General features: G+C 36.5%; 2 protein-coding genes across 5 annotated transcripts in view; one reads left to right on the plus strand and one right to left on the minus strand.

The window, feature by feature from the left end:
• The window catches only part of Adgrl2 (adhesion G protein-coupled receptor L2), a 620,387-nt gene that overhangs the window by 390,524 nt on the left and 213,115 nt on the right, over positions 1–16,748 (minus strand). The window lies entirely within an intron of this gene.
• LOC141424876 (uncharacterized) overlaps positions 1–16,748 on the plus strand; it is a 229,931-nt gene that overhangs the window by 206,675 nt on the left and 6,508 nt on the right. The window contains exons 3-5 of the mRNA XM_074079575.1: positions 2,705–2,788; positions 3,290–3,406; positions 6,787–6,953. Of these exons, the coding sequence (XP_073935676.1) occupies positions 2,705–2,788; positions 3,290–3,334 (129 nt within the window). The 3' untranslated portion in view covers positions 3,335–3,406; positions 6,787–6,953. The remainder of the gene's footprint in view (positions 1–2,704; positions 2,789–3,289; positions 3,407–6,786; positions 6,954–16,748) is intronic.

Raw genomic sequence — 16,748 nt, forward strand, 5'->3', positions numbered from 1 at the left:
CTTTTTTTTTGTGTGTGTGTGTATGTGTGGTATTAGGATTTGAACTCTGGACCCTATGCTTGCTAGGTAGGTGCTCTACCACTTGAACCACTCCACCAACCCTTCTTCCTCTTTTAAATAATGCTTTCTAACAAATGTGACTGGTAAATAACTCAAATGATATTGTCTTAAGTAATTAAGGAAATCCCATTCAAAACAGAAACAATATAATCCGAATACCAGAACAAAGTCAAGGAAGCAGTAATAAAATTATCCTAAAATATTTTGCAATACACAAAAATTACAGGTCAGATGATAACTGACCTGTAATGTCCTAAAATAGAAACCAAGTTACAATGATTGTTGCTAGACGTTTCTCAAACTCTATGGGTGACATGAGCCCATTTCCTCTGTCGTATTTCTGAAGAAATAATTTCAGGAAATATTGTCAACAGTTTAACATTAACATGTTATAGTAAGAAATGTTTATAGATATTGACAGCTAAATACAACATATCATATAGTATCTACCCATCTATGAGGCTTTTGCAAATCAAAAGCAAAAAAGCTAAGCTTTGTCTTGGTTATAAAGGAATTAGAAATGTTTGTTGAATGGGCAAATGAATGAATGCTTTCCAAGGTTACAGGTTGGTATGAAATACTAAAAAAAAATATTGATAACCATACTATATTTTTAATAACATTTAAGGTTCTACCTATTAATTCCTTGGATTTAAAAACTAAATGTGGAAACCAAAATAGGAAAAGCAATTCTCTAAATACTTTACTAAATATACAGTAAATATGAAAACATTTCCTAACAGTCACAAAATACTATCAAATTTTTTAAAAAACTCAAAAATGTACAAATTTTATGAAAATTAATTTACTGAAATCTTAAACAAAAGGAGTATCTACTGGGAAATGGAAATAAACAAAACCCTATATAAACAATACTTTCCAGCTGAGACTGTATTATTTAATACTTTGACCTAAGTGGAAAGAAATAAAATACATTTACTTTTATTGGGAAGGCATAAGAAAAATTCACATGTACAGATACAGAAAGGTTTTCATTAGGAAAAGTGGCTAGTTTCTCAACATTTGCGTGTTAATGCATTAAACATGCACAGTCTGGGTGGAATCATTTAATAGTCTTCCTTTAATGAAAATATGTGTATGTATGTTTGTGTCAGTTTATATACAAACAAAATTATTGGTGTTTTTAATTAAATTATCTTTCTTAGCTACTTAAGAGCCTCAGAAATTTTTACATTGATATATTTTTAAAGATATACTTCCCCCAGTGGGCCTCTTTTCCCACAATTTGGTTTTCCCTCAACTTATATAGCCCCTATCTTCTATTTATTATTTATAAAATTGTCCTTTTCTTTGCAGCCAGAATGTATATTGATCTTTGTGAATGTTGATTTAGTTACTTGGAAAGTCATTTATGCCATTGTTCCTGTATTTTAAAAATGATTATTTTGGCTTCTTTAACAAAAAATTGAATTAGGGGTGTTTTTATGTAAATGATATAAACATATGTCATGGCTTGCCAAGAAAGACATGAAGTTTTGGAGAAGCATGACATACCAAGCAAAGCAAAACCTTGCTCTTGTAAATGTTGTATGTTTTATGCACATTTTAGCACTAAGCTGGAACAGAGGTTATTGTTTCTTGAAAAACCTATAACCAAAGAGTTATCAGTGCAAGATTTAAAAAAATGGATTTAAAGAGAAACAAAAATGGCAAAATAAAAAGATTTTAAAAAACAAATCTTATGAACAGTATTTACTGAGTATATTTATTTACTGTGGGTCAAACACTCTTCCTGGAACAGGGGATTACAGTGGTGAACAAAATCAACAAAAAAACACTTTCTTGAGGTTTCCATTCTTTGATGAGAGGAGAAAGAGAGACAATAAATAACATGCATAATGAATGTAAAATGTGTTAGAAGGTACAAAATATAAATGGAAAAGTAGAACAAGGTAAAGGAATACAGAGTGGCAGTGAAGGCAGAGTGAGGGTAGGCCTGGTGTACCTGGTATTATAGAGGGGCAAAAGTAGCAAGTAGCTCTTACTGAGAACCTGGGATAAGAACAAAGACTTGAAGAAGATGAGGAAATTAAGCCAGCAAATGTCTGAAGTAAAAGCAGCTGAGTCAGAGGGAATAGCTTCAGTGAAATCTCTATGACAGGGGTGTATCTAGTACATTCAAGGATTAGCAAGAAGTTAAGTAGAGCTGGAGCAGGCAGTCCAGGGGAAGAGCAGGAGGCTGGTTTGAGAAGGCTGCATCTGGGGACAGGGGAGAACGACTTATGGACTTTCTTTGACCTTGACTCTGCTGCTGAATGAGCAATGTTTTGTCCTTGTTGACTCCCTCTCCTCCTCCTCCTTTACCATTATCACTTTTATTGACCAGGCATTTATTGAACACATATCTCAATTTGAGCAATAACAACATTCTAAAACTTTAGGAGAGTATTTCTATAGTTTTCTTATTCTTATCAATCCAAAAATATGTGTTGATCATATTAGGAAATATGTGCAAAACTGTGTGTTTAATCTCTATTTTTTTAAAATAAATGCTGTAGCCCACAGTTTCTGACCAGAAAGCAATGCTGCAGATCGTTGTTGAACCTAGCACAAGACCAGGCATTTTATGTGTCCTCACAAATAATCCTGTAATAATGGGTGCTGTTGTTTTTCCATTTTACAGATGAAGAAAATGAAGTGCAGCAAAGTTAAATACCTCATCCAAAACACACAGACACTGAGCCATAGGCCCAAAACTTCAACCCAGGTATTTTTGACTCTGCTGTCTGCGTTCTTGACCATTTGCAATACTGACAAATAACGTCACACTCCTTTACAATACCCGTATACTTTGAAATGTTTTGTTACTCACTTGTTCATTCACCAAGCATTTATGAACATCCTACGACTAGCACTGTTGTGTATTGTGTGCACAGGGACACTGGCAGTCTCTATAGTGTCTTTGTCTATAGTAGAAAAAGGTGTCTTTTCTTCAAGGCTCTTTACTTTCTTGTCAGAAAAGTACTGTATTATTCTGATATTTTAAGAGCAAAACATGGCTGAGAATATAGCTGAGTGATAGGGCACTTCCCTGCATGTATGAGACAAGGGGTACAATTCCCAGCACTGAGGGAGGGGATCCAACACTGAGGAGGAGGGGAGCAAGATATTTCATTTCTAGTTCTAGTAGGTACACAAATTTATTTGTAAGACCAGAGGCATAATAAATATGTTAAAGATGTTTATGATGTAAATAATGCTCCCTTAGACATGTTGTTCTAGCAAAGTACATGACCTGGAAAGCTGCCTGTGATGCCTCTCTGTAAGCCAAATGAAGATAATCAACATTGTTTCCTAGAATTGAAAAATAAAGCACCCCTGGCAGGTAAGAAAACTCCTTCTTTTTGTACAAGACATTTTGGAGTGTTATTGATAGACACAAAATTAACCCATATATAATCAGCAATGTTGAAATTAATATTTGAACAGTAAAGGAACACTAAAGTTTTAAGAGTTTATTTCACCCATTGTTTAAGGATCATGTCTTATTCTTATCAATTCTATGCCATTGAAAAATACATACTGAATTCTAATTAAGTACAGAACTGTGTGGTAATCATATTAAAAGACTATGGGTCATATACTAAGATACCCTAGAGTGCTGCTGAAAGTGACATGAAACTAATTCTTTATAGTCTGCATATCTATCACAACCAACATTAATCACTTAGCTACTTAGAGGGATCTTTTTTTCTCTCACCAACATTAGTATATACCTTTGCCATTAATTTTATATTAATTAGCACTTACCCTCAAGGGGTTTTAAAGTATGATTGGTTTTTATTCCATTTTTACAAATAAAGAAAACAAAGTTCAGAGAAGCTAACGGTGGAGCCAGGCTCAAGCTCAGAAGTTTCTGAGTCCAAAGCCCAGCATGTCAGGCTGCCTGTCAGCATATGGAGGGAGGATGACAAGCTGCAAACCCTCCCTTAGATCTATAGAAAAATTGGAGGTGAAGACTGTGAAAGTATGAGGACACACACAAGCAGAACTTTGAACTAGGAACAGCCTTCCTGGGGCAGATCTCAGCTTGCTTCTACCTGTCCCAGACCAGGTACAACTCCTCACTGTTTGGTAGCCAATTCAAATGCTTGAACCCTGAACTATAATTTCAGAGGATTTGTTCCAAGGATTATTATATCTCTTTCCTTCTCCATCTTACTTGTTTTTAGGCTTAGATACAGTGCTTTTGATAGGATAACCTGCAAATATTAGGGGATATGGAATAAGAAAATTATTCCTTATAAAATATATTGAAAATTAACTGGGTATCAGGTATTATTATAAGCATTTTATTAGATTAATAGACTTATTTAAGAAGAGAGAATCAGGCTTTTTTTTTCCTTCCCAGAAAAAATTTTAAGAGCTTAGTCAGAACTTGGCAATATCTGGAACTGAAAGACTGGGAATAAGAATGGATATAGAGGAATCTTTGCACTTCAAGCTCTCCTGTGTAGCACATGGTCTTAAAGCCACTGTCAATAAACCAGTGGGTAGGAAATTGCAGCAAGAGAAGTGACATTCCTAGGAAAGGCAATTATAACTTCATATAATTCCTACATTCAATTGGCCATTTTTTTTGGCTTATTCATATTGTCTACAAATGACTAATTAGAGAAATAACTTTTGAGGGGTATTACTATAAAGAAACATTGTTGTCCCTAGCAAAATAATTTTTTTAAAGTCTGTTCTTAGTTCCTTTTCTTCCTTTAATAAAAATCTATGTCCATGCTCGGTTTGCCCTATGCTATTGTAAACCCCTCAATAACAGGGGCTAAGTTTTACGCCTCTTAGAGATTTCTAGTGTTTTCCTCCTACTTTGCACATAGAAGATGTTATTTATTTATTCACTGATGATTTTTCAAGCATCTACTAGGTGTCAGACACTGGGCTGGGTAAGGGAATACAAAGGCAAATAAGATGCATTCGCTACTAAAACTATTATCGTTATAAAGAAGCCAGACAATAAACAAGCCATTTCATCACAGTACAAATGAAATGTGGGCACCGTGGGATGTTCACCAGAACAACAGAGGAGTATTGATCTCAGTCTAAGGTGGCCAGTGAGGACTTCTCAAAGAAAGTGACAAATATTCTGAGATTATAATGAAAGAGATAGTTAAGAGAAGAAAAGGCAGGAGAGGTGAAGGGAATTACTGACGCCCAGGCCTTGAACCCAGCAGCAAGAGCGCAGCAAGAGCTCAGTGTGTTCTTGGAACTTCAAATATTTCATTTTGGCTCAAAGAATGGTGAGTTCTTGACTGATGAGACTAGAGAGGCCAGCAGGCAACCACTCAGTCCTCTACCAATATTGGTTTTAGATACTGATGAGGCTATTCTTAGGTGACACTGTTACAGCCAGAATCCCTACAGGTGTGGCTGAAAAGAAAGTGTCTACATAGACCAGTCATTATGACAAATATCAGGTGTCTCTCAGAGGACAAAAACAGAGGAATATTCTCATAACAAGTTAATCCAGGGAGTAGTGTACAATGGGCAAGGAATGCAGGTGACTATTTCTGAACCTGTCTGCTGTCATTGTCAGAGTGTCAGAAAGAAGGTGGAATCTAGTCAGTAGAAGAATATTTTCCATGTTATCCAAATCTGTTTGGATATCAGCTATGTGACCTTTAGGTAAGCATAACCCAAGTAGTATAAATGATTTAACCATACCTAAGCAAAATAGCTTCTGACTATTTGCCTTTTGCAAATTAAGCATCATCTGAAGGTATATCTCCCACTGCAAGCAGCTTTTGCTTCTGTCAACCTTTCCTGGCTCTAAAAGTGTTTCTCCAGTATAAGCTAGGTACTGAACTTTGAAGAAGAGTCCATTGTAATAACAGTAAAGTTTAATGGTGCATAACTTTGAGAGACTGACAAATTCCCAGCCAAACTATTGATTCTTACAGAATTTATGAAGCACACGCTGTATTCTGTGTCATTATGGTCCATTTTTGGCTGAAAGAATCATGTAAAATAGATTTTTAAATGAGTGGTAATAGCCAGACATAAAGAAGGTATTGATGTGTGTCATGAAGGGTGAAATAGCATGCCAGATTAAGGCATATAACAAATCAAAAACAACAGCACCCTCTACTATTACAAATGTAAATTTGCCTTTTCTTTTAATCACCCTTTCTATTTTCCACTTTATGCACTTAAGAATTTGCTTTCTGTAGACCTCTTTTGAAGACCATTGAAGATGTGTAAAATTTTTGCATAGTTGCAAACACTACATTGAGAGATACTAAAAGTTCAGAAACTAATTGCTTGAATTTGGCAAAGTAATTTGCTCTTACATGGAATTAACGCCATTTGAAAATAGTGTTAGATAAAAACTTTTAAGGGAATCCTTATTAATGATTACAAATGGTATATATAGAGCATCAACATTTGTTATCTAAATAGTTTTTAATCACCTTAACAATTTTAAAATAAACTGGAAGATTTTTTTTCAGAAGCATTAAAAAAGGGCATAATGAAACCCATTTTTAAAAGCTTGTAAAAATTTTTTTTAAAGAGGAGTTAAGGTTGGGGAATAAGGAAGAGTTGGAGGGTTAATATGATCAGAGAACACGATATGTTTCTATGGAAATATCACAATAAAACCCCTCCCTTGGTACAATTAATGTAGACTAAAAGTAATTAAAAAATAGTAAAGCCAGCTTACTTACAAGACTGAAAAACATTCTTCTTCTTTTACAGCTTTCAGCTAAGCAATTTCTGTCCACGGTGTTCTCAGAGACGTTGTCTCTACATCCACCCTGTCTTGCAAAAGCATGGAATTTATTCCTCTGATTCTGTGCTGCTCGTTTTTACCCTGTTCATCTTAATGCCTGTTATGAATTAGTCTCTCAAGAAACAATTGAAATGTAAGTCTTTTTTTTTTTCCTCCCCAGTTGACATTTTGTTTTGACATGCTAGGGAAAAAGAGTAGCTTTCAAAAATAGTAATTTAAACTTTGATTTTCTGCTTCACTTTGGAATACATGTTTATTAAAAGCGTATCTCACCGACAGAGTAATCAATACAGATTGTGTAGTACATTATGAGGGAACCATGTCTGAGATTATTAGAAAAATTAAATGCCTTTGGTTTTGCTTACTTGAGCAATATGTGAAAATTAACACTTTAAATCCTTTCACTCATCTGAGCAGACTGCTGGCCTCTTTTTTTTTTTTCCTTCTCTCTCTCTAAGCATAGTTGCATTTACCCTATTTAGTTAGCATTCACCTAGAAAACACCAAATTACCTGAAATCCTAATTTTAAAGACTAACATTTTAGATTCACACTGAGATGGGAGACAGGAGGGAAATGAAAGCTGATGCTGTAGTACTCTGTTCTCATCACAATCCAGAAACCTTTTAGAGCTGGAAAGAGAAGTCATCCAGGTCTAACTTTGTTAGGGACCAATGAATCTCAGAAGCAAATACATCTCCCACATACCCAGAAACCTCACGAGAATCAGCTGAATCCTTCTTTGAACAGCTGCTTTTCAACCATTCAGGAGTTTATCAGCCTAATAAAAAGTAACTTGGCAGAAAGGAAAAGGCTGAGACTCTCAATAGACTCTTCTTGGGCCTACTGGAGCCTGAAGAACCCTTCAAGGTCTTAGTCAACGGTGAACAGAGGAGTCTGAACCAGTACACTCATCTATACCAGAAACAAGCAGCTGGGAGACCCAAAGAGGTCAGTTTTTACCTTAACAGGCCAAATGTCGGCAAATTCAAATAAAATCAGCCAAGTTCAGGACTGGATATTATCATAAAAGCTCAGGGAATAAGAAAGTGAGTTCTCACCTCTAACACAATATTGTACAAGTAGTGCCCATCAATACTGCAGTTAACCTGAAAGTGTTTCAATTCATGGTATCTATTTTTTATAGGTTTTTCAAAGGGACATTTTTTTAAAGAACAACTTTTAGTTTGATTGATTGATGGGCTAGAAGGGCTAAAATTTTAAAAAGCTATGTATCTGAGAAACACTTTCTAAATGCACCCAAATTCATAGATATGGGTAAGGACTATTAATTCATACTTCCATCTTCATTTTCTACTTCAAATCAGAGATAGCATTTGTTAGACACTATAGACAGACTACATACATACCATGTGTAGGTAAGTGCACATAATTGTAGCATTTGGTTGTGACAAACTAGTTTTACTAAAATGGAAGATTTCATAGATGGAATGAGGAAATATGTCATGTAATAGCATATTAGATTTTGCAAATGAGCTATTCCTAAGGCAACATGAATTGCTTTGCTTTTATATTTCCACAATCGTTTGTTCATTTGACAACTAACATTCAGAATTTATCTTTGATCTTGGAGGACTCATACAAATCAAAGTATAATAAATCCTTACATTTGGTGACTCAAAGTGACACTCAGACAAAAGATGTCTTCTGACAGAGTCCGTGGCCTGTTGGATAGGCAGACTTGTTAGGAGACCTGGTGTCAGGGCTGGCATTAAAAATGTTTGGGAAGAGGAAAAACTTCTGCTCAGGGCATTCAACACTTCTCTGTGCCCCATTTCCCATCAAGCATCAGGTATGCCCAAATACTGGTTATCATGTGTTAAGAATTCATTAGGTGCTATACATTCACATGTGTTATTTCTGATCCTTATATCAACATGCAGGATCAGTATTTCAGGTACATTGCATGGCAAATGGAGCCCAATGAGTCTAAGTGTCTTCTAAGAGGCAAAGTTGGGTTTCAACCTAGGTCTCACTTAAGAAATTCTCTTGAAGCCTATGACATCATTGCATCTCATCATGAGCACCAGGCTTCCCTACAGAGTTCACACCCAAACTCTTCCTATTTTGACTTCTTTTACTCTTTTTCCTGTTTTGACTCTTTCCAGATTCCCCTCCTAGATCTTTGGCATGGAACAAATCTGTATATAGGCAGTAGTGAAAGAATTGTTGGTACATTTGTTAGTTTTGGTGATGGTAGACAATGTAAAACATACACAGTCCCACTTCTTCTATTAACTTATATTCCTAGAATCCTATTTACTCTTTGGAAATGATACTTTCACCCAAAGGAGTTGTAACAGGATAAATCTCCAACAGCCTGGCATATTGTTGATCAGGCAGGCATCACGCCTGCCAATTTGGCATGCTGTTCAGATTAGCCATTTGTGTTGTGAAAACTCCTGTTAGCTTCTTCGAAATACAAAGCATGTAATGAGAAATTGTCTTTATTTTGTTTTGTGAATATCTGCCTTTTGATTTTCACTTCACAACATAAACTGACATTTCTTGGGCCCATAACAGAATTTTTCCATTGTGAATAATTCCCGTAAAACACTCTTGGTTGGTAGAGTGGCCCAATGATGTGTTAAAAATCACTAGAAATCAATTTCCATTAAAGACTCAGATCTGAAATTTACTGTGTGACTTTGGGCAAGCCACTTAACCTATCTCTAAACCTTCAAATAGAAAATGACCATCATAAAGTTCAAATGAGATACGATCTTTGCAAAAGGGCTTTACAAATTGTTAAGAATTATCCAAATGTAAGGGCATTTCTGGGTATCATTTTTAATCTGATTCATTCCTTTCTGAGATGCAATCCTGTAATATATATCATAGACTTACATCTTCCAACTGTGATATACCTTTTGACCCTACTCTAAAAGGGAGACCTGATACTTTTTGGATTTATCCTCTAATTTACCTCTTCTCTGCCAATAATCAATATGTCATGAGCTCAAACGTTTTCTCCTTAGGTATCCTCATCCTGACTAAACAGCAAATCCTGAAGTTATTAGGTAGTGAGGGTTCATTTATCAAACACTTACAAAGCACCTTCTCTTTTGAGTCTTTTTTTTTTTCATCTTCTATCATTTAGTAGTTTATCTTTTATAATCACTGATTACTGTCTAGGCTGTCTACTTGAGATAGAAGGCAGGGAATAACAATCATATGAAGAATGATAAATGAAGACACCTCTCTATTCCTTTCTTTCCATTTGCTTCTCACTTGGTGTACCATAGGTATGTCTCTTGCTCATTAATCTCTTTATTTTACAAGTATCTTAGCGCCCCCTGCAGGTTATGTGAATTTCTCCCCCCACAATCTTTACCCTTTGTTTTCTCTCAACCCTCCTGAAACCACTGGTAGTTAAGGTTCTTCTCAATGGAGCAAGATTCCAGGAGAATCACTCACTTATAGTACCTTCTAGAGTATTCTTATTTAGTGAGGGTGTTAGAGAAAATGGCTGTAAAATGGTGATTTTGATCTCATGTGCAATATGAGGGTAAGAAATGATCCCAAGTATTTGGCACAAGTCTCATAGCTATGAAATTGGTTACAGATCAGAAGCTACTGGAGACATTTGCTGTTGAGAAATATGAAGCTTACAAAGGCCTAGTAATGTGTAATTCTTCCAAAACTTTCTTTGGTGAGTGTGCAAGTAAGGCCAGAGCTCAGGTTTCTCAGCATCTACCCAAGCATTCTTTCCTTTACGTTGTTCTGAATTGTTTCTTTTCCATATTTTAAAAAACTTCTGTTTTTTCCCTCCAATTTGTGTATCTTAAAAATCTACTCCTCAGCACTGCTAATGTCATCCATTCAGCTTCAGTAGGTAACTGATGGATTAGGTCTTCCAGCGTGTCAAAAGAATCTGCCTGGTAATACTAATCCAATTTGTAACCACATCCTGGTGCCATTGCAAAAGTCTCAGAGGTCAAAGGCATAATTTAGTGAGAACTAGAAACTACAATAAACATGGGAGAGGGCTTATTTCATGATTTACCTGAAAGTTGCCTAAAGCAAACCTCTCCAACACAACCTTGTAATGAGCCTTGAGTAGAAAAGGCAGAAATCTTTTGGCTTTTTCTAGGTTTTATGACCTGGAAATTCTTGAACACTTTCTGAATCTTCCATTTCCTGGAATGGCATGCATTCATCCCAAAATTATTAATTGACTTTATCAATTCTGAGTTTATCTTGCTTATTCCAAAGTGCAGAATGTGCAGTGATTCGAATCCTTCATCATCTAAGAATTTGGAGATCATGAAAAGTCTCTCTTGAAACTATTTTGAGAATTGGAGTACAATTTTTGAAGGAACCAGGGCTGCATTTTAAAATCTAAATCCTTGGAGAAAAAAATCCTGAGCTATGATTAAGTCTTTATGATCAACATTGAGGGTGAAAATAACTAGATATAATTTCTGAAAGATCAAACTTAAGAAGACTTTGAGAAACTCCTCACAAATGGCAAGTCTTTGAACCACAAATCTATACCTTTTCAGTTTCTGGATTTCCTCTTGCTAAGTAGTTTAAAGCTACTTAACAGTATTTAATTGACATTTTACTCACTATTTTACTTGCTTCAAATCTTTCATACTCAAGCTCTCCCAATTACAGCTTGTACATGAAAAATTACCTTAGCCTGATTTACAAATGGCTAAAGAATTTGATGTAATTTCTACTCAAATTCTGTGATATCGATGGTACAGGTGTTGGAGCAGCATTTGTCAGCTCTCAATTCTGACCCTTTAGTAGGTCATGAAATCAATTTGGTTGATTGTGACCAGCATTAAAAAGACAAAAGACAAACAAACAAACAAAAAAGCAAAGAAAAAGATAGAAAAGGAAGGGAATTGCACAGAATGTGTAGAATACATGAAATTGAGAGCAAGTTATAGCATTGTTATATGAAACTTTTCAGACATATTTTGTATGTTTTGATTATGACATAAATTGTATTTCTCAACTGGGTTGTAGTCAAATTGAGAAAGACTCTTCTGGACTGAGTGGATAAGACAAAGAACCTCTTAACGCCTGTGTGAATCATTCTGAGCCTTGATTTTCTTCTCTGTGTGCAATAACTTTCATAGGATCGCTATTGTAAGAACTAAGTAAAAAATAAAATAACATTAGTGATCAGAGTCTGATACAGTTAGTACCTAATCTTGTAGTTTCAGTGGAAGTTATTAAGAGAATTATTTGAAATAATAATATCAAATAATCATTTGATATAATAGATCAAAACACTGACACTTGCCCATTAAATTAAGTTCCCTCTCTGCAAACAACTACCTCCTAAGCAATAGGCCCTGGGAAGGAGACATTCCAAAGATGAGAACAAAGATGCCATTAATCAGTTTTGAGTTTCAAAAGCTGGCTCTTTTGACTTCTTTTCCAGGATAATAGAGTCATGAAATTTGGGTTGGAAGAAAGGAAAGGATTTTCTAAATTCTTTTATTTCTTCTTTAAGATTGAGAAGCTGGCTAAGCAAACAATAGTGGAAAGTGAGAGCAGGGTAAGCTTGGAAGAAGAGGGGAAATTCCTGGCTCCTCCACTCCCATTGGTGTCTGGATGGAAGGCAGAGTAGCAGCATAGTCCCTGTTTCTCTTCTCTTCACCACTTCTTGGTGGTAGGGTTGACTGCGAGAAAAAAAATAGTGATGTTCTAGAATGTTACAGGCAAAGAGGCTTCTCTTTACAGGTTTCTTTTTGCTTAAACATGGGGGCTGTTATACCAAATTACATTTGTCAGTTTGTATGCTTTATTACAGAAAGGTCTGAGTTTGCACCCCTCCAGGTCTTAGATTTTGTTTGGTGTAGTAGCTATTCAGAAGTTCATCATACCCTATGAAATGAAGGATCTGGCTGAAAGTAGCCAAAGGACCTGCCTGGCAACTTTGCCATAAGAGGTTATCTAAAGGCAATGAAGCCATCATCTGCAGATAAAAGGTGTAATTGGGAATCTTAGTCATCTGTCAGGGACTAAATTATTGTCAGTAAAAATGACGATAGAGGCATGCCACAGGAACACTCTGAGTCCAGTGAACAAAATATGCATGAACATCACTAAAGAAAGTTTCTAAGATGCTCAGGGAATGGACAAATCAATCCTGAGCTTTCTGAGAGTGGGTGGGCTGGGAAAGTTTGGAGACTAGAATCCAGGACATTACCTGGAAGTCCTGCCAAATACAGGTAAAGAGGCGAGAAATCTGACAAGTGCTTCTCTGAGTCATCTAAGCAGAAACTAAGTTACATAAAGAGATGGATTTGATTACCACATATGACCGAATCAAAAGGTTAACTGAAATAGCTACTTCACACGATCTGGTAAGTATGGGATTAGGATTGTGGAGAAAGCCCAGTCAGTTAGAAAGACATAAACTCCATGTCTTTGCACACCTGAGCACAGTGTGACTACATTTGTGATACTTGTAATTTGTCATTATTATCATGTCATATCTATGGGAGTTTAATTTTTCTAAGTCTTGATTTGCTCTCATTTTCATATCATGGAATATTTTGAGTAATAAATGTTATAAATAAGTTAAACTCTATTTAGAAACTTCTACCCAAAGGAACTCAAGAATTGAGCCAACCCTAAATAAGTATTAAAATAGAAAGAAGAGGAAAGCCAGCCTCTGGGTTTGATGCACCTACATATAACTCACGGTGTTGGATGGGAAAATAATGGCAAACAGCTAAAGTTTACAGAGGGATTTTCTGCATTGACAGTCATGGGTAAAATTCAACTCTGATTTTTACCTCTTAAGTTTTAGCGTTTTTCCTGTGCTCACGATGATAGGAAAAGTGGTTGTGGTGGTAGTAGTGGTGGATGGGGTATAAAATGATTTTAAAAACTTGTAAAAGTATAGACCAAGAGGTCTTTTATTTTCAAGGGCACTCATCTATCTGCTCAGAGCTCTTCTTCCTTGCTGACAAACAGTGGCAGGAGAAATGGTGGTGCCAGGGAAATAGTTGCCATCCCAGCCCAACACATCCTCATGCAGGGATGGTCAGGACCAGGCCAGTGTGTGTCCTGGTAGTTCTTGCTTTCCATACCATAGGAGGCAGAATGACATAGCAGAAAGAATTGGTGTTTATTTTTTATTTTCTTATGAGTTTTTCGGAGAGGAAGTGGTACTGGAGTTTGAACACAGGACCTTATGCTTGCTAGAGAGGCTCTGTACCACTTGATCCATGCCCCAGTCAAGAATTCAGTTGTATTGATGAAGTGGAGGTTGGGACTTCTTATTCCAGTTAGATAAAATTGGACTCAGTTCTAGTATCACTATTTACTAGCAATATGACATTAGACAAATGCTTAATCTTCTTAATCTGGGTCTCCTGCTCTATAAATAGAGCTTGCCTACCATGTGGGAGGCCCTGGGTTTGAGCCCCAACTGGACTTAATCATATTACCTGAGATTATTTAGAGGCTTGTAAAGTGCATGGTAGTTTTTTTTCCTTCCCTTATTCCTCCATTTGATTCTATCTTTTTGTCAGTATGAGCAAGAAGAATGAAAGATGTTAGAGGAAGGGTAGCAGGGATGTCTTTTGGCCAATGTTATCTCACAGCCAGACTCTTAGAGAACTGTTAAGTCTGAGATGTGAGTAGGCAGCCAATGACAAAACACATGAGAAAGTGGTAGAAATTAAGAGTGCAGAACTGAAAGGGAGAGTCTGACTGACCTCTAGACCATTTGATACCTCACTGTCAGAGTTGTCTTTCTAAAAACTCTGATCTTGCTTTTTAAAATGCGATGGTTCACATTGTTTCCCACAGAAAGTCTAATTGCATCAAAGGCCACCTATGATAGGGTTTTGGCCTCCTCTCCAGGATTATTGGCAGTTCTCCCCCTACGTGTGCCCTTGTTAGTAGGGAAGGAAGGAAAGAAATTAATAAGGAAGGTATTATTGAAATAGAGTTGGCAGGGCTTGGCAACTTGGCAAAAAATTAATTTCAGCTAAAGGAAGGGGAGTGATGAAATTAGAGAAAGAGAAGTCACAGATGACAGTAAGCTCTTTCTTTCTTTTTTTTTTTATACCAGATATTAAATTAACTGGCAGCAGTGAGTTTAGAAAAATGCAAGTGTCTCCTGATTCATATGTTGTCAACTGTAAGAAATAATTGACATTAACGTGCATAATGAATACTACAATAAGAAGAAAGTAAACATCATTCATAATACACATTTTGATTTTAAAAATATGTATGGGAAGCATTCTCCTGACAAATAAGTATTTATTGAAAACCTAACATAGGCTAAGTAATCTTCTAGAAAGTAGAGACGCATCAGAGCATAGTAAAATTCCTGCCTTCCTGTAGCTTACTATCTGGCTGGAGGAGTCAGAAAATGAACACACTGAATGACTTACGTAGCATGCTGCTAGATGATACAGGCAATGGCTGCGGGGTAAAGCTAGCTGGGGAATAGGGGTTGCCAGGACTAGCTAAGGTAGAGGCTGAAGTTGAAAAAGGATGGATGGTTCGAGTAGGTCACACTAAGAAGGCACCATTTGACCTAAAGTAACCCACTGAAAAATGGTGCTGATTCCTGGTGGCGTGTCAGCAGTAGACGGGGCAAGAAATGGTCAGAAATAAATGTATGTTTTCAGTAGGAAAAAGGATGGTAATAATATACCATCTCAGACCATTCAGGTTGCTATAACAAGATACCATAAACTGGTGGCTTAGGAATAATACAAATTTGTATCTCACAGTTCCCATGAACTCCCATAGGCATCGAGATGGAGTTGCTGGCATTGTCAGTAGCTGGTGAGGACCAGTTTCTCTACAGGTGGCAACTTCTCCTTGTGGCTTCATAGGGCTATAGATTTCCTGGGCCTCTTCTTCTTCAGCGGGGAGGTGGGTGTGGAGTTTGAACTTAGGGTCTTGCACTTGCAAAGCAGCTCTAACACTTGAACCACATTGCCAGTCCATTTTACTCTGATTATTTGGAGATGGGCTCTTGTGAACTCTTTACCAGGGCTAGCCACAAACCACAATCCTCCTGATTTCACCCTCCCACGTAGCTAGGATTATAGGTATGAGCTGCTGGTGCGGGTCCTGGTCCTCTTTTATAAGGGCACTAGTCCCATTCATGAAGTTTCTAACATAAGAAGTTTGGAGGGACACCAAATTCAGACTACAACATGTATGTTCCATGGTTCTAGAATCACATGAATGGGAGAAATAGAGTCCTACATACTATATCCCCATGAAGGTCAAAATAAATATTAGCATATTATTAAGGTTTTGTGAAAACAGCAAAACCAAAAACAAAGTGAAAGCTTTTAACTTTCTTCAACCCAGCATATACCAAACTTGTTAGAAAATATTAACTTTGCTGCTACACATCTATTAAGGTGTCCAGTCTGCAGCACCTCTTCCTTTCCTCTAAAAGTGAATTCTATGGATTCCAGTTTGCCACAGAATAGTGGAAGAAAGGCTGAATTACAGGAATATGATTTTTTATAACCAAAATTATTTTCTGAGGAAAATCTGAATAATCCATTCTTAAATTACGGATATCCTTTATATTTCTGTTGTGGTATTATTATGTGGTTATTAATGAGGCATTGTATAATCATAATGCCAAAATTCTTTTTATTGAATTGATAACCAAACTAACAGGACACTATATTCTTGGATTTTACATCTCTTCCAAGACTGGAAATGTTATACAAGTGTTATTGACCTTACTGCTCTGCAAATGCCTTGCAAATTAGGACCTAAATGTTTAAATTATATCCTTCCCCTTGCGGAGGTTGGAAAAGTTGGTTCTAGATGAGAAACCCTTTTTTTCCCCACTGAAGCAATGCGAGCTGCTGTAACCATGCCTTGCCTAGCAGCAAAAGAATGTTCAGAAGCATGCCTGGTTAATTGAAACCACGGGGGGCATCTAA

The sequence above is a fragment of the Castor canadensis genome, chromosome 7 (assembly GCF_047511655.1).
Source record: "Castor canadensis chromosome 7, mCasCan1.hap1v2, whole genome shotgun sequence".
Lineage (NCBI taxonomy): Eukaryota > Metazoa > Chordata > Mammalia > Rodentia > Castoridae > Castor > Castor canadensis.